We start from the raw sequence: 22334 nt of genomic DNA, 5'->3' as shown, positions 1-22334 counted from the left end.
ACAAGGCTACAGGCAGGGCCTGGGCAATCGGGCACCTCATGCCCCCCAGCAAGGCAGGGCCCCTGGCAGTGCTCAGATGTGGCACAGCCTCTGTCCGGAGCCAGCCTCAGCTTCGACTGATTTGCCATCATTTACCAGCAAACAGCTCAGGCGTTACCCAGGCGGCATCAGCAGAGCAGCCACCTGGAAAAGCTCGTGTCAGAAGAAAATATTAGGGTAGGAAATGATAGAGATCTTGCAGGCAAGGTCTCCATCACAGGCAGGCTGTGCCTGCACCTCCTCTGCAGCAACCATCTCCCCTGCGACCCAGCGTGCTGGCACAGGGAACAGGTGGGAAGACAGCCCCACAGCTCTCCTAGGGAGCAGGGATGGGGCAGGCACTCCTTGTCACCCCTGGCAGGGGTACAGGGAAGGGCTTTGCCCAGGGCTGGTGACCGTGGCATGGAACAGGCAGCATCTTCTTCTGGGGCCTCGGCCCTGCTCCATCCATCCAGGATGCTGCCAGAAGGAGCAGGGTTACAGGACTGGGACAGGTCCCTGCGGCTGTCCCCATCCTCTGTGCAGTGTCCTTGCTGTCGCCTGTCCCCAGTGTGGGGGCGCAGCGCCCCCTGGCGGGGTGACAGCGCAGGACAGGAGACAGGGACAGCGGGGACAGCGGGGGCAGCCCCGCAACACAGACCCCTTAGTCAGGGCCTTGCCACGGCCAAGGGGAAGGGAGAGGAGCTCCCAGGACAGCAGCTCAGCACCCGCTTTCTCCCCTACTTCTGCCCCCAAAGCAGCCACAGGCACCTTCGTTATGGAAGAGGATTTATCAAAATTAGAAAAAACCACCACATGTACAAAAAAAAAATAAATGCCCCAGCTGGGGAAACATCCCCTAACTTGCATTCCCTTACCCTCCCCTTACTGCCCCAGTGCAAGGAAGGGACACTGGTAGGGGAAGGGGCAGGCTTTGCTCCCAGGGCCGCCCATACCAGCAGGCCGCTGGGGGCAAGGGGACAGTCACGGCTTATCACTGCTGGGGAGCCTGGCCAGAGCAGAGCTTCTCTCACAAGGAGGGTCCTCAGCAGTCACCTTCAGTGACTGACTTTCTTTGGCCACTTGCCTGTGGAACAAGCCCCCCACACCCCAGACAGGAGGCGGCAGCCCTTGGGTGGCGAAGGGGGCCCTGCTAGCATCCCCCCTGTCCTCCCCAGCACACAAGCTGCTTTTTTACAAATGTTCCCGAGAGCAGTACACACAGAGCTGAGCCAAAGGTGGCAGCACTGCCAACCAGGCAAGGAGGGGGGCAATCTCCTCACCCCAACCTACACTAACTAAGCACTCTCCCATCCCCGTGAGAGCAGGCAGGCATTGCCTCCCCCGGCACGGTTTCATTAGGAGTCATTGGGGAGCCCAAAGAGCTTGACGGTGCCTGCCTCCCGGCTGCTGTCGTATTTGCCATCTTTGTCGTCACAGGCGAAGGCCAGCAGCGGCCTCTTCGGGTGCCAGGCCACTGTGAAGGTGGGGGACTCACACTGCACCTCCCAGAGCTTCTCTCCTGCATGGAAAAGGGGCCACGTCAGCCTGGAGAGCCTCTGGCCCTCCGCTGCACGCTGCCCCAGAGCCAAGCACCTGCTTCTTCTCTCCCGCGCAAGGCAGAGGAGGAACAAACACTGCTTCAGAGGAGGAACAAACACTGCTTCGGCGCCTTTTAATCACCTGGCGACAAGGCACAGACATGACGTGCATGTCTACCACACACCAACGAGGCAGAGGCTCCCCCTCACGGCGCTCTGCTCTACGCAGCCAGGCTCTTCAGCAGCAGACCGATTCCCCCAGCGCCACCCCAGCTCCACCAGCACTTCTCCATCCCATTCCCCCCTTGCTGTTTCCCAAAAGGAAACTGTTACCTGTCTCCACCTCTGCAATGTCAATGAAGTGATCTTCTGATGCCGATGCCAGCATCTTGCCATCATGGCTAAAGCTCAGTGTCCGCACAGGCCAGTCAAGCCTGCAGCAACAGAGTGAACCACACGGTGAGCCACCTGCCTCACCCTCACTAGAGAGGGGAGGCAAACAGCTTCTGGACAGCACCACCTACCTCGAGAAGCACCTCACACACACCAGTTCATCCACATCCCAGAGGCTGACTAACGCGTCAGCACTGCCCGTAGCAAAGTACTTCCCCATGGGATCAAACTTGATGCAGATGCAGTTTGAAGGATGGGCGTTGATGGACTGAATAGGCTTCAGCTCTGGGTAGCTGCAGAGATCAAGGGAGAGGGCAGGAAGCAGTGAGAGAAGCATAGGGCTCGTCTACAAGCAGGGCTGGCATGAGGCACACCGGGACTGTAAGCAAACCAACTGGTCCAAGGCCACACTCTTGGAAACCTGGAGTGCCGAGTGAACGAGGCAGAGCATCAGGGTCACTCTTGGGAAGCCCAGCCCAGAACTGAGGCAACCACAGCTCCAGGCAAGTGTGTTCCAACCAAAGGGTTGGGAATCACTGGGGTGGGGAACTTGCGTTCCCCAAAAGCAGCAGAAGGACTTGCAGACTGATGTCTGCGGCAGCCAGCCCAGCTACCCTGCCCACCAGCCACCACAGGCACCTACCTGAGAATGTTGATGCAGCCATTCCCGTTAGTGAGGAAGAACATGTTATTATCATTGTTCCAGGAGATCTCATTCACCTCAAACTTGAACTGTTCCTCAGCTTTGGAGCGATGCGTCTTGGCATCAATGAAAGTTACCACATCATCCTTGTTCCCCACTGCAATGGTCTGTCCATCAGGGCTCCAACAGATGTTGATGTTCTCCCCTGGAGGGACAGAAAAGCAGCAGGCCCCATTTCCACACAACAATCCACAACAGCCATGAGTTAAGCAGACAGGCAGCTTTTATTCCTGATCTAAGGCCATAACCTGCTCCACTAACTCCAAATCACTCCCAAACGGGAAACAAACTGCCAGGTCTGCACTCCAACACACAAACCCTATACAGTAGCTGTCCAGCAAGTATGTATAGTTCTTGACAATCAAACTTAACAGAACTGCAGCTTCAAGCCAACAAGACTACATCGCTGCCCTTCCCATTTCAGCCAAGATGGGACCAGAGCAACCACCAAACAAGGTCCACTCAAATATCCTCCGAATCCAGTGATCCTCAAGATCCAGAAAAAGTGGAAGCCCACAAAAAATACCTATGATGCAACAAGGCAGATTGCAGTTATGCTATCTTACAATGCCATTTCCAGCCCTGGCAACTCAAAATCGGAGATTTCCAAGAACAGAGATGGTATCAGAGTTAACCAGTACACAAATTCAAGTAACTTTTTCCTGAATCTGTTCAGACTTTTACTTCTATCATGCCTCTCTGCAGATGTGCCTTTCCTCAGTCTCCAGCCTCACAGCCCACAGACTTGAGAGACAAGTACACAGGACATTTTAACAGCCAGCATTGTATTTCAGTAGTTTCTCCAGTCCTGACCCCAGAGTAAATCAGCCCTCATGTTCACTGCTGCTCCTTATGGATGAATGCAACGCAAAGATAAAAGCAGTCAGCAAAGATGCCCCGATTGCCAATACCCACAAGACGCATCCAAAGCACGGTACCACTGCAGACAGGTCCAGCGCAGCCGAAGTTCTGCCGGGACCCAACAGTAGGGACTCACCTTTGGTATTGACAGTGGCAATGCACTTGGTGGTGCGGACATCCCAGATGCGGATAGTTTTGTCCCCGGATGCTGTGACGAAGAGGTCAGGGTTGCTGGGATGCCAGCAGAGCTGATCCACGCTGTCCCCGTGACCTCGGTAGTTGTTCTCCTTCACCTGGAGGGAGAGGACAGCCATTGATGGGAGGATGAGGCTGGCTCAGCTCCTGCTCCTGCCCCGGATCCCAGTATGCTGCACCCATACAGCCCAATAGCCCCAGCGCTATTTCAGCCGCGCTCCCCCGCCACAGCCGGAGGGACCCTGCCGCCGCCCCAACCGGGCACCAGCTCCAGCCCCCGACTCTGGCCCCGGCCCCCTCCCGGCACGGACCCCATACCCGCTTCCAAGCCTGGAACCCACCACCGGGGCCCAGTCCCGGTGTGAGACACCCGTCCCAGGCGGGGTCCCCGGTACCGGCCCCAACCACCGGTGCCGGCCCGAGGGCTGCCGGGCTGCCCCGCTACCAGGTGGCCCTGGGTCCGGTACCCACCGGCGGCGGCCCGCCCGCCCGGTGCCGGAGGAGCTCACCAGCCGGTCCTTCTCCAGCAGGAAGACGCTGGCGGTCTTGTCGAAGGAGCCGGAGGCGAGGCGGCGGCCGCAGCAGCTCCAGGCCACCGAGTGCACCTTGGCGCCGTGCGCCGGGAACTCGCGGCTCCGCGTGTTGGCGCGGAACAGCTCCTGCATGGCCTGCACGTAGGGCGACAGCGCCATGGCGGCGGCGCCGCGCCGTCACCGGGCCCGCCGCCGCCCCGCCCCGCCGCCGCGGCTGACGCAGCTTCCGCCGCCCGCCTCGGCCGGGCCCGGCCCGAGGCCCCAGCGCTGCCGCCGCCGGCCCGCGGGGGGTGGAGCCGCCGCCCGCTGCCAAAATGGCCGACAGCGTCATCGTCATTAGCGACTCGGACTCGGAGAGCAGCCGCCCGCCGCCGCTCCCCGTGGTGAGTCGGCGGCCCGTGGGGCGGGGCGGGGCCGGGCCGGGCCTCCCGCCGCAGCGGCGCCGCTGCCCCTCACAAACATGGCGGCGCTTCCGCCGCGGGCGGGACGGGAGCCGCGGGAGGTCAGGAAGCGTCAGGGGCCGTGGAGAGGCGTGCCCCGCCGCGCGTCCCCGGGGAGCCCGGTCCCCTCGGTCACGGGCCTCGCATCCCCCGAGGACCGCCCCTCCCCCGCCTCCCAGGCCTCGGCCACCTCCCGCCAGCTGGGGCCCGGTCCCCAGCCGTGTCACCCCGGGGGTCCCAGCCCCCTCGGTCGCGTCCCCCCGGGAAGGCCCCGGCCCGCAGCCATGGGGAGGCCCGGTTCCCTCAGCCGCGCCTCCAGGCGCGTTCCAGGGCTCAGCCCCCGGGCACCCCGCCGGCTCTAGCCCCGGGCCGTGGCGGGGCGGCCGCCATCCTGTCACCTGGGCCACCCCGCAGGCGGGGACAGCGGGCCGGGGCGGCGGCTCAGGGCGGGAGGTGCGGCCAGGCAGGGCCCTGGGCACGGGGCAGCGCGCTGACCGCGCCACCGGCTGCCGCAGGCCCCGGGCCCGGTGTGGGGTCAGACGCCGACAGCTCCGCGGTGTCCGGTGCGGCAGGGCTGGCGGGGGCCACGGCCACCCTGTCCCTCCGCGGCTCCACCGCAGCACGCCGGGCCTGCTGGGTTTCACCTCTTCCCGAGGCCACCTGCGGCCCCTCCTTGGGAAAGGCAGCAGGTCTGAGTCAGGGGAAAAAACTGGGTTTAAACTGCCCGCAAAACATGTTCCCACTTTGAGATGCTGAGGGTGGTTTTTTTTCCAACAGCAGACAGGCTCTGACCCCTCCCAGGCACGTCCAGGTCCGGGGAAGCGCCGTGCCTCGCCTGCCAGCGGCGCGGGCACAGCCGCCTCCCCCACCTGCTCCTGCTGCCCCTCCGACGGCCGGTCCCTGGAGCTCCAGGTGCTGTGGCCCAGCAGGTCCTGGGTGGGAATCCATCCCCGGAGTCTCAAGGCTGCTGTAGCTCTGGCTTGGTGCCACAGATGTGATGGTAGCTCTGTTGCCCACCACTTCTGTCTCTGTAGCGGGTGAGGTCACGCTGCAGGGGTGGTGCTGAGGTTTGGATCCTGCACTGCTCCTGCCAGCGCTGAGCAGGAGCCCCTGGGGATGGGGGACAGGAGCACTCGCTGCATTCCCCGTGCCCTCCCCGGGCACCCCAGCAGGGCTGGCATTTCCCCATCCCGGGAGGGAGGTGAGCAGGCAGCCAGGCTCACTCTGGGATAATGTGAGAGGTGTTTGGAGGGGAGGATGCACGCGTTTGCCATAAGGAGCCCTGGGGGGAGCAGGGGGGTTTCTTTCTGCCAGGAGCAGGGAAGAAGAGCCTGGGTCAGGCTGGGGCTCTGCCATGTTACTGGGGGAGGTTGACACCAGAGCTCGGTGCCACTGCCCCGCAGGCTGCCCTGTCCCCTTCGGCCAGGCGGTGGGGTCTTTGCCTCTGGTTTCTCTTCCTGAGCTGGGGCAACGGTGCCGGTATGGCAGAGGTCCCTGGCAGTGGAGGACTGAGGCTGCCATCGCTGACAGTGCTGTCCCCTCTGTCCCTACAGGAGATCATTGATCTGACCTGTGAGGATGTAAGCAGAGAACAGGTGCCCTGGAGCACTCTTACCATCATTGACCTGACAGAGGACACTTGCAGCCCTCCACACACCACTGGCGGGGCTGACCAGGACCACAAGCAGGTGCCTGCTGCCCTGGCAGCACACATGTCCCACCCACAGCTGTGCTCCACCACCACGCAAGAAACAGAGGCAACAGCGGGGCCGAGCCCAGCAGCACCCTGGCACAGTTCTCCTGCAGAGCCCAGTGCCATCACGGACACAGCAGAAAGCACAGAGAGATGGAGCTGTCTCTCTATCACCTCCAGCCACCACGGCTCCTCTTGCAGCCTGGAGAAGGACTGCAGCACTACCACTTTTAACAGTGACTTGGGCTCCCTGGCTAGCATGCAGCTGGACTCAGACCTGCTGTCTCTGTCCCCCTCCAGCTTGGACAGCAGCAGCAGCTGGAAAGCCGGTGGCCCAGAGGAAGAGACTCCCCACCTGTGCCAGCAAAGGGAGCTCCCCTCGAGACTGAGCCCTGCCCCAGCCATCCCCACAACCCCAGGGAAGGCGCAGGGGCCTTTTCTGGGAGCAGGTGACTTATCACCACACAAAGCAATCGAGCAAGTGATGCCAGACAGGACCAAGGCTGACAGCAAGGCCTGGCTGAACAAACTGCAGTGTTTCAGGAGGAGTGGAGTCCAGCACCTCTTCCTCCAAGGCATAGCATCCGACAGGGAAACACAGCAGGTAAACAGGGTTTAGAGCAGCTGCTGCCAAGCCCAGCCGGAGCCTGCTCAGAGCAGCCCCTGTGGTAGAGGATGGAGCAGGGGCAGCTCCTGCTCTGCTTCCCCTTTTGAGGGGAGCTTTGCCAGGCATTTGGGATCTCTGGTTATTGCAGTTCCCTTCACGGTGGGGCCTACATCACAGCTGGGTTCCTTTGTGTTGGGGGGAACTGGCTTTTATCCATTGCCTTGCCTTGTACGCAGTGGAAACCTGAGCTCATCCCCAGCGGGAAGCTGAGCATGGTGCACACCACCATGGAGGAGAACTTCCTGGAGGGCACCTTGCATTTCCTGAGTGACTTCGTCTCCCGCCAACACTGTCCCCCCAAAGAAATCGTCTCCCATCTGATCAGACAGATCCTGTTGGACCCTCAAGAAGAGGAGATCCTGAAGGACACCTACATGCTGCTGATGAAAATCCAAATGTACGTGTTCCCTTTGCCGTGGTGCCCTGGGACTGGCTAGGTGCTCCTGGGGGCCTGCTCAGCATAAAGGTTATATTCTCCGTGGTCATCACCCACAGAACAGGGAGCTATTTCCCCTATAACCCAGGATGATCCTCCTGCCTCCTGTTATCAGCACAGGCACACCCCTGGCTGTCTGAGAGTGGGTCAGGGACAGCCTGTGACACCGGGGAGCCCTCTGTGACAGAGGATCGTGTTTGCCTTCCTCCTGAAGCGTAGAGCGCCTTCTTCACTGCTGTGACATGGCAGAAATGTCTTCCCTGGGCTGCAGCAGGGGCCGCTGTCTGGAGGCGATTGGAGCAGTTTCCCCACTGCCCTCAGGGTTCCCATAGAGGGGCACAATGTTTGGTGATGCCACAGGCCCAAGAGTCCTGGGCTTTTCCATGGAGTACAGCCCCAGTCAGGTGCTTACAAAAAATGAACGTGGTCATGGGAGGAGAAAGGGAGAGGGTGAAGCTGGAGAGGAGAAGGCAGGGAAGGTCCCTGAACAAATGGGGGTGGGAAGGGCTGGGGAAGGGCCGGGGGCTGCTGTGCCTCCAGGCAGATGGTTGGGCAGTTCAGCACAAATGGACAGTGCTGTCCTTGCAGGCTCCATCCAGCCAACACCGCCACAGTGGGATGGGACTGGACGCTGCTGAAATACATTATGGAAGACCAGGTATTTGGCACCGCATGTGTCACATCAGGCAGGGATCATCCAGTACGTGGCGCCTGAGGATAAGCGTTGCCCCAGAGCCTCACGTGGCTCTGCTTTGCTGCAGTATGGGCCAGTCCAACATGCAGTTTTATTGCAGTCACTGAGGGCAGTAAATACCAGTTGAGTATCCTGCAGTGCTCCCTTACCTGCTGCACAGCTGTAGGCAGGTTGTCCCATCTGAAGAAGGCACAGCAAAGGATAAAGCCTCTGTGGGTCACAGCCGTAGTGCAATGGTAGAACAGGTCCAGCAATGCCCTTAGGACGTTGCTTGAGCCAGGCAGACCCTCCTGGAGTTAGTCCTGAGGTACATCAGCCCATTCCCAAGACAGCCGAATTCCCTGGAGCAACTCACCCTGTGGTTCCACCAGGCTCATACCATTTCCATCTGCCCTCAGGAGAAGCCCCCTGGCTGGCTCCTTTTCCTGCAGTATGTGGTGCAGACCCTGGAGGATGACTTCCAGGAGAACCTGAGGTTGCGCCTGCTGCAGAAGTCGATTGCCAAGAAAGTGCTTTCGTGTGACACGTGCTTCAACAATATCAAGTAAGGGATGCCTCCTCCTCCCTTATTCTGAACCAGATGCCTAGAGGCAGGGGCTCGGGGAACAGTTGTTAAGATTCCAGGTCAGACTTTCCAGGAAACAAGCTTGGGAGCCAGAGGGAATTGTAAGGCCCAAGTATAAAGAACCATGGCAGGTTTACAGAAGCAAACCACCAGAGATGATGTGCAAGGCATTTCCAGCCACAACCTAGTGGGCTTTTCCCAGGAATGAGATTGGATTTGCATTGCTCAGGACAGGACTGAGGTGGCAGTCCTGTTGACAAGCATGTAAATCTGCTGCTCAGTAGAACTACTCCCTAACCTGTCCAAGCAGGTGGGATATATTCTTCATCCTTGGGGTCTTTCTTCAAGCTCCAAGTCTACCTAGTCATAATGCAGCAAGACCGGGCTTATTCCCACTGAAGTTCCTGTTTCTGTCCCAGGGAGGTGGTCAAATGGTTGGTCGCAGCAGTTACAGGAGCTGGGTTCTTCCAGGCACAAGAGCAGCCGCAAGAAACTACATCCTCTTCAGCAGAAGCAAAGACTGAACACAGTTCATCTGCACCATGGCTGGCCAGCACTGACCAGGCAGAGGTGGCTCCACCAACTTTCTTCGCTCAGAAGTAAGCCCCAGAAGTCCTGTCTACCTGCTGGCATTATCCTGGGGCCCAAGTCAGGAAGCCAGCACCCAAGCCAGAGTCTCTCAAGTCAGGGGAGCCAGGCTGTACCTGTGACCAGTTTTGCTGGTTCTCCTTTGGGGTGTCCATAGACTTGGTGAGCAAGAGACTTCCTTACCTGGTGGGAAATCAGCTCAGTAAGCATCCTGCGCTTGCACATAGCGTAAGGCTGGAGCTTTTTGCCCACAGCTCAGGCTGTCCCAAGCTGCTCCACCACCACTCAGTACAGCTGCCGAGACCTCCCGAGGGCCCACCTGGGGATTAGCTCTGCTTCAAAGAGCTTCAGATTCAAAAGCCATCAAGAGGCACTAAATGTAGCCTGCTACATTCCCCTGTGTCCCTCACTGCAAGGCATGAGGCTGAACTAGGTGCCATCCCCACTGCTTTACTTTGCAAGCCGAGGGGTAGTATCTCGTAGTGCTGACTGTGTCTTTAACCTAGGGTGATGCTCCTGCTCCAGCGGATGTTGTCCATTGCAGTGGAAGTGGACAAATCTCCCAACTGCAGCTCCTGTAAGATCGCAGATGTGATATTCCCGTTTATACTGCATATTCCCCTGCGGAGCCAAAGGTGAGACAAACATGTGCAAGGCAGCATCCGCCTGTGTGAGCAATAGTCTTACTCCCAATTTACATCCAAGTCTGGATGCATAAAGTCCCACAGGGTAGAGAAAGACAAGCTCATTTATGGCCCATCCAGTAAGAGTATGGCTGTATCTCCCATGGAGATAAAACATCACCAGTTGAATACATCTACTCAGCTGGTGTGTTGCCAAGAACATGATTCTCCCTCTTTTTAAAAGTTGCAGGACCTTAGAACTGTAAAGAGGGTCTGAAATGCAGCACTCTGCATCAGCACAGTCAGGTACTGGTAAATACATCACTGATTCCCAGGAGCAATGGGGTAGCTCATCAGAAATACAATGCAGTTCTTACAGCTTTGCCTTGACAGCGTTTTGTGTGCTTCTCTAAGAAATGCAGTATCTGAAGCCAAAGGACAAGGGCCTGACTGGCTCTAGTGTAGACATGAGAGCACCAGACCTGCAGACATTTCAAACCTGTGTTGGCAAGCCCCAGCAGGCAGCTCTTTTAGACCCTTTTAGCAGGGTCTCTGAGCACACCAGGTCTGATCAAGCCAAACTGAATCTAACCAAGCTATCGCTCCTAGGATATATCCTAGATCCATCTGGCTGCTGACCCCACTTCACACTTGCTTGGCTGTGCTCCCTGCGAGTCAGCAGGAATGGGTAACTTCTACACAGGCGGCTGGGCAGGGTGAAGTGAAGCAGCTAAGCTTGCTTGACAGACCATACTGACCCCAAATTGCCGCGGGTCAGGCCTAAGGACAAAAACATGCCCATGGCCAAGCTGCAGAACAAAGGTCTCCCTATCACATCTGGTGGTTTTCCTTCCAGTGCACTGCTGGGCAGCCCCGGCAGTCACCCCACATCTGTACCAGATCAGCACCAATGGGACACCGGGAGCATACTGGAGCAGTTGTTCCTGGTCAAGCTGTGCTGTCTCCCCCAAAGTAAATCCCTTTTGTCTTCCAGGGAAGCTTTCTTTAACACCATGGAGAGCCAGCTCCTGCGCTGCAGACTACTAGAACTTGTGTTCCAGCATAGTTGTGATGTACCCACAACCTTGCCCTTGTCTCTGGCCAAGATCCTGTATTTTCTGAACCACTTCTCTGTGCTGCTGAAATACGAGGTATGAAGTCCAACCTCCCTTCATTTTGTTTTCTCCTGAGAAAACCTCTTCTAATAACCAAATATTGTATCCTGTCATAGGATGATACAGCAACGTGGCAAAGATGGGATGAGATGCTGCAGTACTTGAGTTTGCTGCTCCAGAGCTACCAAAATGTGGTACTGGGTACGTAGCCTGTTCTGGCCTTAATAGACACAATCTCATCAAGAGGCTGCAGTGGAACAGCCAAAGTACTCTTTCTCCTCTCTTCTCATCACTCTTGAGCTCACAGCTAAGACACTGAGTCTTAGAAAGATAATGTGCCTCCATCCATGCTAGTAATTATTCCCAGAAGTCAGAGTAAAGAAGTCGTGTTGCCCCAAGCAGAGCACCCAAATTGCTTTGTCAAGTTTAGCCTCTAAGAAATAGTCTGCTTCCTAAAGGATCAACTCCAGCACTGGGAAGTACACAAGGGGGTGCTCTGTACCCACTGTTGTCTAAGTTGCACACACTTAGTCTGAGTGGAAGAATAGGGTGGTTTAGGAGGAAAAGCCTAAGGCAAAGAGATGGTAAAGCCAGGACATATTCCGTACTTAGTAAACTGGGCAGAGAGCACCACCCACAGTAGCCATGAAAGGAGCAGCATTTCTGACCCCAGGACAAAACTCCTCAAATTCCTAAAGTCTTTTTCCAACTTCAGCTGCTTTAGCTTAGGGTTAAGGCTCTTAGGAACCCACCATCACATGTGCATAGAGTTTTTTTCTCCCTGAAGCCCTAGATGATTACAGTTGTTAAGCTCTTTGGAGACTCTCCTTTGCAGCTGGACAGCTATTCAGTCTGGCACTAGCACAGGAGAAAAGGATACTACAAGCCCTGCCCCGTCCCCACTTCTTGGGCTCTTTCCAGATGCAGACTGAGCTCTGGGAGGGGACAGTTCCTTACACCAGGCTAGTCTTGTGCAGAAGCATCAAGGATAACCATGAGAAGATGAGCACAGTTCCCAGCTGTTCCTCCACCACAGCACTGTGCTGCCTGCAGGATGCTGCAGTCTGCCCAGTACGGGTCAGGCAGCCCATTATACATTGCCTCTCCCCACCAGCATTTCCTCTTGCAGAGCACTTGCGGAGCTCACTCAACGAACGGATGGATTTGGTCATTCAGAAAGCCAAGCCCAAGCTCCAGGATGGTGATGACATCAGCCATCTGGACATCCAACTGAAAATAGAGGACTCCATCAGCCGAATGCAGCAGGTCCTGGGGCAGCCTTTTCCCCTGCAGATCACAGAGAAATTGTGCATGCTTCGGGAGTTGTTCCTCATTGTCACTGCTACCTGATTGAGACCACCACTGCAGCAGGAGACGCAAAGAATTTTATGTTTCCTCTATAAAACCGGATCAAAACTCCCATCTCCTGCTGCAGTCTCAGGTGTCACGCATCACGTGGGTTTGTTTATACATTTCTTTGGAAAAATGTCTGGTTTACATGGTCTCAGCACTTCCTCTCAAACTTGCCTCATCCTAGTTTTATTAGGTACTTTGTACATTTTTAAAAAAATAAATTATTTTTGTATTTATTGGGACTCTTCCATCTTGGTGCCAGCCCTGCCCAAAGGAAGTGCAGAGCTCCATCAGCTTGTACCTTGGGACATTAGACTGATGCAGCCACAAACTCTTGACAGCAGTTTGCACAGCAAACAAAATGCCAAAATACCTGTTCAATATTAAGGATGATATTATAATCCTTAACACAAAAAAAAACCCCAAACACCAAAACACTAACAACCCAGATGTGGGATGCAGTGAGGGCATTCACAGTGCAGAGATCCCTAAGCCATGCTGGTCAGTCCTCAGGAAAGGAACATTTCTGCTTCAAATCAAATCAAACTACATGAATTTGCCCAAGGTGATTAGCATGTCAAGAGGGAGGACTGAATAGCAGCATCAGCTGAAAAGGCTGTGCCTCTCTCTTCCAGCACTGAAGTGTCTGCAGTCCAGGCAAGCATGCACATTATGGAGATGAAAATTGAATTAAAATCCACTGCCATCCACTCAAATCGCAGCTGAGGTCAGAGAGCAATTGGGCATTCCTACAGAAGCTCTCCTCAGACAGTTCAGCAAGCAGCAACAGAGGTTGGGAGCAGGAGATGCTCCTGTAGCTGCCTCCTTTAGCTGCCCCCCCTGACAGGGGACCCTTGGCAGTGTCCTAATGAGGAAAGCAGAGCCTAGGAGTACCAGGCGGCACAGGCAGAGCCAGGAATGCAGTAGTCCTGGTATTAGCACTGCACACACTGAAGATGTGGTGCCTGCTACACAGCAGGGCCTCACCCAAAAGACTGGCTTTAGTTAGCCCAGAACTGCTTGAAAGGGTCTGACTTGGGGCTCACATCTGCTCCTTGTTCTTTAGGAAGCCACTTTTCAACTGCCAGGTGCAGAACAAACTAACCATTCACATGGCATTGCCCCTCTAATCCAGGGATAAGCCATCCAGGGGACAGTGAAATAATGTTTTGGGAGTAGTAGCCAGAAGTATTCCCAACAGTGCAAAACCTTAAGTGCTCCCTGCTCTAGAAAGCTGCTCTTCCTGCATGGTATGTTCATTCAGGCGTATTTTCCAGTTAAAAGAACCTAACTGGATTAGACTTCCATAATTAGACAAGAATCAGCATTCCAACAAGAGGGCTGTAATTATGGATGATATTTTTCAATATGTTGGTCATATCCCCAAGAACAGTGTTGAAGTAAAAATACAGAAAGTAGTATGATATTCTGAGAGGACACAGTTAAAACCCCAGCCTTCCCAAACTAAACTGTGATATTAGCCTATGTAACAGAGCCCTGGAGCAGCCTCTACCAGAAATACCTGGGTGATTCAGGATCTATTTAATCACTTTTATTTCTGCTAACACTCTAGGAGCACAGGAAACACCAGCATTCAGCTCAGACATTCCCAGCACAGGAGAAACACATGCTCTATCAGCAGTACTTTCACAGCTACAAATACTGTAACAGCACTCAAACCAGAACTTTTCAGAGGGCAGCAAAGCTGAGATGGTCACACCACAGAGCTGGGCACCTCTAGGCAAATACCAGCCTGGCTCCTACATAGTACAGGTGCAAACACAGCACACAATCTCTGCAACATGAAGAATCACCATTTGAACAGCTCAAGAAAACATAAAAGACTTCCATGTTTAGTTTCACCTGCACAAGCCCCAGGACAGGGCTAAGTCTGGATTTAAACCTATTTCCCCCTGTCAAAAGGGAGTTTTACAAAGCAAACATTTCATCCTACTGCAAGTGCTGCCAGAGCCTTACTAGGCAGAACCTTGACTCAGTGGACAGCACCACATTTCTGCCACAGGTGCTTTGCCAGCGCTAACACACACCAAGGACCTCCATTCACAAGGATTTTATTTTCCAGTAACAAACAAACAAAAAAATAATCACACAGACATGAATACAGACAAATAAATTAATGTCAAATGAGAGACTGATTGCCAAGGTGCAAATGAGTAGTGACTGAGAATTGGTTGGGTGGGAGACTTTAAACACATCATTGGCAGTGCTGTTGAAGCTTGAGAGGAAGCAGAGCCACAAAACATGTTTCTTCAGAGGGGACAGCAGCTAGCCAAGTGAGCCAACCCTGCCTCTCTCGCCAGGAGGAATGTTTAAGGCAGCAGAAACTCCAGAGCTCAACAGTTACCAGCTGTTAAGTAACTCCTGTGTAATGTCCTGGCAACAGAGGAGCTTCCAGTACCAGATGCCAGGCTGCTGCTGCCACTTTGCACCACACAAAGCCTGCTGCTGGCTGAGGGAGCTCTGCAACACAATCATGAGATCAAGAGAGAGACCGGTTTGCTACAGGACAGGTGAAGACTGCAGAGCAACACTGTCTATAATGCTTAAGGGATTAGAAGGTAGCCAGGGGTTCCTTCCACTTTTCATGAAAGCAGGTGTTAGCTGTTCCCAATAACCAGTTCTGAACTAGGCCAAAAGTTACATACATCTGTATCATAGCAGGAAGGAATGTTTAGCCTTGATCTGTCCTCAGTCCTCCCCCAGACCTGCAAAATGCCTTTAATGCTGACGAAACAAAAAACCCTACTGAGAAGTGCCCCTGACATCTAAAACTTCATACAGGATGATAGGAAAAAAACCCCACAAATCAGGCAACACCCAGGGTGCCAGAACATCTGTAAGCCTGTTGTCCAGGAGAAGGTAGGGCAGTGTTGTTTTACAGAAAAAAAAGAGGATGATTACTTGGTTCAAGCTACACCAGCTCCGGTCATTTCAATCTTTTTGGAGGAACATAAGGAGCTGGAAAAGACGTTCTTCCTCATTACTGCCAAACCCCATTAGATTCTGCTCCCTGCCTTTCATTAAAAGTATCTTAGAATGGTCACTGCTCACTTTTCCTGTAAAAAAAATTCCAAGAACAAAGTACTAGGTGTCAAACTATAAGGTCACACTGGACAGTAAGGGAGTGCCACATTTAAAACTGACCCACCCCATTTGCAGAACAGCTTCCTTCTGGCAGTTAAGAGTCCAGTTTTCAGTCCTTGCTTGTTTTCATCATTTTCTGCTGGTGTTCTGTATATGCCAGACATAATCACTGTCTTCCTGAGGGTACTTCAGCACTGAGCAGGACAAGAGAACCAGACTACAGGTAGACAAGCCAGCCTGCTTGCACATGACATGCAGTCCTGTCCCACAAAACGTGGTTCAAGGTTTTATGGTGGTGTAGTATACAAGGAAGCACATCTAGTGCAGCCTAGCAGACCTAACTGGTAGGGATAGAGCAGACAGGACGGTTTACATTGGTTTAGTACTAGTGCAGGAGATTTTCCAAGATTGGCTTTAGGAGGACAGTCACAACAGTTTCCTTTTCTGAGATGAAGAGCTGGAAGGGAGACTTCCATATTTTACTGCAGCACAATGGGACAGAGAAGCAGAGCCTAAGACACCCTGTAGCCTGCTAAAGACACCAGAAGCATTCTTCCTAGAACCCGGTGGGAGTGAGCACATTTAGATCCCGAGGTTTGATATTATGGGAACGTGGAGATTGTTTCCTCCCTTCTGTGACTGGAATGTCCATTTTGGGTGGCTTGAAGGTAACTGGATCCTCTGGCATCCTAGTAGCCTGAGCACGCATCAGCTCCATTGGGGATGGCTTCTGGGCACCCTTATACGATTGGATGGTAAATCCTCCTGATAAAAAAAAAAATCACAGGAAGTAAGAGCTAGAAAAATTAGCCAAGTGCTTTTTTTCCCACTGCCGCCAGGAGTAAGCAGTGTCACAGATGCCTGACACTGCAGAAATCCCACACAAGACCCAGCAGCTTCATGTCATCAAAAGTATATTCCACATCAGTGGCTGGCACTTCCAGTTCTGGTTCCACCAAACATCAGAGGAAGAGTAAAAAGTGTCACCTTCACACCCTGCTCTTTTACTGCAGCTCAGTGCAAGTTATTTCTACTTTCAGATCCTTGGCATAGGTTTTACCTAACTGCTTTATATTCAGGCACAGAAAGATGAATAGCACACATTCACAAGGTGGTCCTAGAAAGTAACAAGACAAGCAGGATAAGGCTCCAGAAATATCTAGCAAGTCTGTTGTATGACAGGTCTCCCCTAGATCTTGCAGGGCAGGAGATTTTAGGCAACATACCTGGATCATTGGCAGATTTCTGGATGGCTTTGGGTCCAAAAAAGCTCCATCTTTCAGATGGCAATTTGTCCCCACCAGCTTCTATGCCAAAGTCTGGGCCAGTGATAGAAGTAGAGGATCCCTGACTAAACCAGCCCCTACAGAAAAAAAAATAATAGAGATGTACAGAGCACGAGAATGAAATACTTCAAGTGGCCCCACCATGCCAGGAACTTTACATGTGGTTATCAGGGGGGCAATTTAAACAATTTGAATAGGTTTGTTACAACCCAAAAGGAAGATATGTATGCCCAAGTTGCACAATCTTTCAGCATTTGGATCTGTCCAACACCAATCCACAGCAGGCTCTGAATTTCATCCCTTAGACAATCCCTCACTGGATACGAAAGTTATTTGTAGCAGCTCCCACCTCAGCAGCCTGTAGGAAACTAACGGAGGCAGTGTCTGCCAGGAACAGAGTACCTGTTTTTATGCTTGGGAGAAGCGTGGGGAGTGCTGCTTGGAGTAGACTGAGCAGAAGAAGTTTGTCTGTCATCTTTTGTCATCTCTCCAGTCTGCATTTTTAGCTTCTGTTAGGAGAGGCAAGAGAAACAGAAGCAACAGAGCTTAAATACAAGACATAAGGAACAAACAGCCAGTTTTATTGTCAAAATTAGGCAATTGTTTATATCACAGGTGATAAGGATTTAAGTGTCACTTCACCTAAAGCTATACCCTGTATTACAATACTTGCATACACCCCTTTCTTTCCACATCAGATAAGCATTTTAGAAGTCCACTATACTCCAGACACATTCTCCAGGCTAGAAGTAAAATAACACCTATTGCTCACACTGCAATTCAAATTCACTACCCAACAGTAATGCACTGTTTCCATACCAGATTCACAGGGATGCTGCAGACGTAGCAGAGCTAGCTTATGCATCTGTTCAGCTACCTAGTAAGTCAAAATGCCACAGCAAGCATTTGTCTCCAGCACTTTTCAGAGCAACAAAGCTTTTTGGAACCTCAAGTTCTCTAGTAAGGGTGAGACCAGACCTCACACAGAAGGTACAAGGTCTAGGAGTACTAGACCTTGAGAAGTAATCCACATACAAAAGTATGGCAGCACCACTCTGAGATGAACTGCAAGTGAAGACTACCCCTGGCCATAAAATGAACAGGAATCGGGTGTATGTGAACCAGGTTATTAAAAGTCAGACAGCACAAACTGAACTTTGAAGAAGTCACTTGAGGGCAGTTACAGTTCAAACACCAGCTACACAGGCACCTTCTCAGAAAGCTTCCTGTGGCTGCCCAAGCCACACTAACGCAATTCACCAAGACTGTTACTGAAACTTTGACCTTGTGGGAGTACACTTGGCAAGTTCACTATTAAACTCCAAATACAAGGTTACTGTGGGCAACTGAGCTCATCAGAAATATGCTGGTTCAAGACCTTTGTCTTTATTTCCAGTACGAGGCAAGCCCAATCTCATCTGCTAACTTCCCCATCAGAAATGCACAGTTTACAAGTTCTCTCCAGACAAACAGTTACAACAGTCAACTGCAGGGCACCATTCAAAGGTACAGCAAGAAACCAGAGCCTGTGTAAGCTCACTTGGAAAGACAACTGTGATTGACATGACTGTGGGATGATAGATTTTCAGTTTCAAAACTATAAAGGCTAATGCTAACTTTAAAATATATGTGGGTAATTTTTACACAATGAGCTAAAAGCCTTCAAAGAAAGCAGTTTAAGGAGAGTCCTAGCAACATGCTCCAAAAGTTATGTCGCCAGTTAAACTAGTACACAACCTACATGAAAAAAGCCAATGCAAAACAAGCCTTACGTGGACTGCCTCAGCCACTCTGTGATACTTGGTCTCCTCAGTAGTGAGGCCTTTGTGGGGAGTGTAGCCAGCATCTCTCAGCCCTGCCTGCTGCTCGAAGCGCTGAATGCTCTCCTGAGTCTGCTCTGGAATGGACAAGAGCACATATTCACACACAAATGCCACCACAAGCAGTTCTAGCAAACAAAGTTAAGCAACCAAATGCAAGGCTTTTTCATCATTCATACATACATGTTGTGATGAGTTGACAGAGGCAGCAAGATGAAGCTAATGAGATCTGAAAACTATGCCGAGTCATAGGGTGAAGCCAGATGAACAGCTATTTGCCCCAAATCACTAGACGTATTACAAATGCAACACTTGCCATTAAGCCCAGCTCAGCCAAGAAGCTACATCACTCCTAATCACAGTTTCCTAAATCTAGGAGACCCCAATAGGCTGGACATTTTAAGTGGCCACCTAGATTCAAGGGAGTTTTTTTGGCCAACAACAACAAAAAAATTAAGTCTTCTGAAAGACTGCCCACGCTAGCTGATTTGACAATCACAGCCTTACAGAACGAGCAGTAAAGACTCCCAGTGATTCTAGTTTAGGTAAAAAGCTTGTTCAGCCAAATACAGAGCCAACATCCCATACACTGATATCAACTTCAGTTCTGAAAGATGTAAGTACTTCCCATGCACAACCCCTGCCCCTTCCCAGCATAAGATGCTCACTCCCTCATGGAATAAGAAAAAAGTCAAAATTAATTAGAGCACAGAAAGATTACTAGAAAAGCCCAATGTATTTTTTAAAACAGGTAACACTTCCCATGTCAGTATCACTTGCAAGGATAGCACTGTATGTATGAGAAATCTAGAGGACCTTTGTTTATTTCCAACTTTTGACTGAATGTTCTTCCTGGGAGGTATAGAATGGTGCTGCTTATTTACTGCACAAAAACATTTTTAGGCCATCATGGTTTTAACTAGATTAGCATTTTATCATTAGACTACAACAGGAGATGCTTTCCAGAAAGTCCACATTCTGGATGTTCTTTTCTGATGCACTGGTTATTTCTGAGCCAAGACTGAAACAAGTTCAAACGTATAGCTATTCCAAAATGCTCGTCTGAAGATCTAGACCTCTCTGGATGCACAGCTTGGAGGAAAAGACAAAGCTCAGATCCCAGCTGCTAAAAGAAAAGGCAGCAGGAACAGATTAACACATGAATAATTCTTCCTGTTGCAAATGGGCACGTCTTCTCCACAAACATAACTGACCTAATTTGATTTTAAAGCATCATGACTTGAGGTTTGTTTTTTTTTTAATTAAGTGTTACTGTTAGCAAGACAGCAGCTGCTGCTGCTATTAACATAAATGCTAGCAAGTGCTCCATTAGCACAGTATGTCAGCTCTCCAGACTGCTTTGGTTAATTTTAGAGCTTTACCTGTCATTCAGAAATAGCAAGTTAATAAGCAAACATGAAGTAGCAGCAGCTGCCACCTCTGCACTCCAGCAACAAGGTGGCATGGACTGCAGCAGTCTCCTGTCAGGAGATAATGTACCCTGCACTCCTTCCTCATCACCCACCTCCAGCACCTGGAAACACAGAGGCAGTCAGATGTGATCTATTCCCTAGTTCCTTGCTTCCTTCTAGAAGCATCCTCCAAAGAACCCTCACACAGCTCAAGAGCAAAGTAGGTCTGAATCCACAAACCATCCAGGAACTCCGGTAGTTACCCTGAGGCATTAGCAAGCCAGCACACTCATGTGCCCACACCTCATTAGCCACCACATTAGAGATGAGAGCTCTTACTTGTAATGAGAGAGTTCATGATGATATGAGTGGCCTTGGCCTTCACCACAGGCACCTTGTTCACACTTTCAGTGGATGATGACGGAGTTATGACAGGTGCATTCATGTCGGCATCTCCCTCCTCAACCTGTGGAGAAGAAGCAGGGTACAGTTTAAGATGAGAAAGTATCTCATCACAGGACACATCTCTTAACTACTCAAATGAGACAAGGCCAAGGTGCTCCAGCAGCTATCCTTCATCCCATGGAACAAGCACATGCACTGTTCTCACTACAGCCCAGGAATGTTTAGAGCTTGAACGTCATAATTCTTAGCAACGAACAAGCAACTTCACCCCACATTTGAAAACCCACCAGGCTCAGGGCCAGCAATTTTTCAGTCGAAGTACAAAAAGGTCAACAGGAAAGAAACCCTAACGTATCTACTTCCGTTCTCATAACTGCAAATTGGACTTCAAGGTCAACTGAGCAAGAACTCTTCCACAGACAGCTCAGAAACACAAACTATTTACAGAATGGCAGTCACACAGATTAGACACTGGTGTTCAGATCTGGTTTCCACCCTATTCCGTTTATCAGTTTCTTGCTCAGTGTGTCTAGTGGTCACATCTCTACCACTGATCACAAGACCCTAGCAACAAAGGACTAGACAAACACTAGAAAACAAGTAATCCTGTGAAATACAGACTTCCTCCTCCTAAAACACAAGTTACTGCTCCCTGACTGGCCAGTTTGCTTTTTGTGCCAAACCACAACTTAAGGTTTTCTTCCCTAAGAAAGATTTTATAACAAAGTGAGGTAAAAGTAGAGGTTAAACTCAAATGGACACAAGAGTTGTCTACTTCCATTCAACAACATTTAACTTCAATTCAAGCTCAGAAAATAGCCTCAGTTTGAAAGAGCCGGTCTTGCAATCAAAGCATACCCACGGTCATTCCATAGAACAGTTAGAGTCAGAAGGGACCTTCAAAGGTCATCTAGTCCAGCCACCCTGGTGCAGGCAGGGACACCCTTCACTAGACCAGGTTGCTCAAAGCTTCATCGCAAGTGACTCTGAACACTTCCAGGGATGGGGCATCCATGGCTTCTCTGGACAGTCTGCTCCAGTGCCTCACCACCCTCATCATAAAGAGTTTACACCGAGCCTAAGTCAACCCTTTTGCTCTGGTTTTACTACGCCAGGTTACAGCTTGCAGCTTTTCCCATCCATCCACACCTGCCATAAGCGAGGAGGCTCCCACAGCATGCCTCCCTCAACCACACTGCAGCATTCCCACAACAGGGCCTGGCAGCAGAACCGTGCCCTGTCCCCAGCTCCTCCGGGGCCCAGCAGGTCCCTGCTGCGGGGAGCAGGGAGCAGCAGCCGGACCGGAGGGCTGCCAGGGCCGGGCTGCAGCGGCACCGGGACACCCGCCAGGCCCAGGCCCCGGGCCAACCGGCCGGCCCGCACCTTCGAGAGCTCCTGGTACTTGCGCTCGGGGATGACCGGCTGCTTCCAGAGGACGTTGGCGCACAGGTCAGCAGGCGGCGGCGTCATGGGCGCCGTGTCCTCCAGAGCGTCGTCGTAGCTGAAGGCCCGCCGCGGCACGCCGATGGGCAGCGACATCTTGCCCGGGCGGGCCCCGCCGCCCTGCTCCAGCGCTGCGAACAGAGAGGGCAGCGCTCAGCGCCGCCGCGGCCTACCCGGGCCGGCGGGGAGCGCGGGGGCGGGAGGGGCCTTACCGGGAGCGTCCGGCTGCCGCGAAGTCATAGCGGCGGCGGCGCAGCGGCTCGGCTAAGGCTAGCGAGGCTGGCCGGGGGGCGGCGGGCCGGGGGGCAGCGGGCCGGGCGGTGCCATGGCGGAGCCTGCTGGCTCCCACCGCCGCCGCCTGAGAGGAGATGCGACGGGGGGCGGTGCCGCGGGGGCGAACTTATAGGCGCGCAGATCTCGCGAGAGCTGGCCGCGGCGCGCGGGA

At 52.7% G+C, this 22334-nt stretch overlaps 3 protein-coding genes across 10 annotated transcripts; 1 reads left to right on the top strand and 2 right to left on the bottom strand.

Moving 5' to 3' along the window:
• Positions 1-1224: 1224 nt before the first annotated feature.
• Positions 1225-4462, bottom strand: THOC3 (THO complex subunit 3). Its single transcript, XM_055812166.1, has 6 exons — positions 4221-4462; positions 3653-3809; positions 2596-2800; positions 2084-2245; positions 1893-1993; positions 1225-1540 (listed from the first exon to the last, which is right to left on the bottom strand). Exons 1-6 carry the CDS (start codon positions 4401-4403, stop codon positions 1377-1379), a joined length of 972 nt encoding a protein of 323 aa, XP_055668141.1. The 5' UTR covers positions 4404-4462; the 3' UTR covers positions 1225-1376.
• Positions 4463-4495: 33 nt separating this feature from the next.
• SIMC1 (SUMO interacting motifs containing 1) lies at positions 4496-12654 on the top strand. 8 transcript variants are annotated; one of them, XM_055812159.1, is made up of 11 exons: positions 4511-4627; positions 5465-5596; positions 6238-6981; positions 7221-7441; positions 8069-8138; positions 8573-8718; positions 9141-9338; positions 9834-9962; positions 10945-11101; positions 11182-11266; positions 12180-12654. In XM_055812159.1, exons 1-11 carry the CDS (start codon positions 4559-4561, stop codon positions 12413-12415), a joined length of 2187 nt encoding a protein of 728 aa, XP_055668134.1. In that variant the 5' UTR covers positions 4511-4558; the 3' UTR covers positions 12416-12654. The 8 variants fall into 8 exon arrangements, with proteins under 8 accessions (XP_055668138.1, XP_055668134.1, XP_055668137.1 ...); XM_055812162.1 differs by having other exon boundaries at positions 4518-4627; positions 5462-5596; positions 9159-9338; positions 12195-12654; XM_055812161.1 differs by having other exon boundaries at positions 4518-4627; positions 5462-5596; positions 9159-9338.
• Positions 12655-14474: 1820 nt separating this feature from the next.
• KIAA1191 (KIAA1191 ortholog) lies at positions 14475-22261 on the bottom strand. The gene is made up of 7 exons (XM_055812167.1): positions 22102-22261; positions 21830-22020; positions 20381-20507; positions 18582-18706; positions 17212-17318; positions 16750-16886; positions 14475-16288 (listed from the first exon to the last, which is right to left on the bottom strand). Exons 1-7 carry the CDS (start codon positions 22127-22129, stop codon positions 16080-16082), a joined length of 924 nt encoding a protein of 307 aa, XP_055668142.1. The 5' UTR covers positions 22130-22261; the 3' UTR covers positions 14475-16079.
• Between the last annotated feature and the right edge of the window lie 73 nt (positions 22262-22334).

Source organism: Falco peregrinus, chromosome 8 (assembly GCF_023634155.1).
Source record: "Falco peregrinus isolate bFalPer1 chromosome 8, bFalPer1.pri, whole genome shotgun sequence".
In the NCBI taxonomy this organism is placed as follows: domain Eukaryota; kingdom Metazoa; phylum Chordata; class Aves; order Falconiformes; family Falconidae; genus Falco; species Falco peregrinus.
This window is presented reverse-complemented; position numbering and strand designations above follow the sequence as displayed.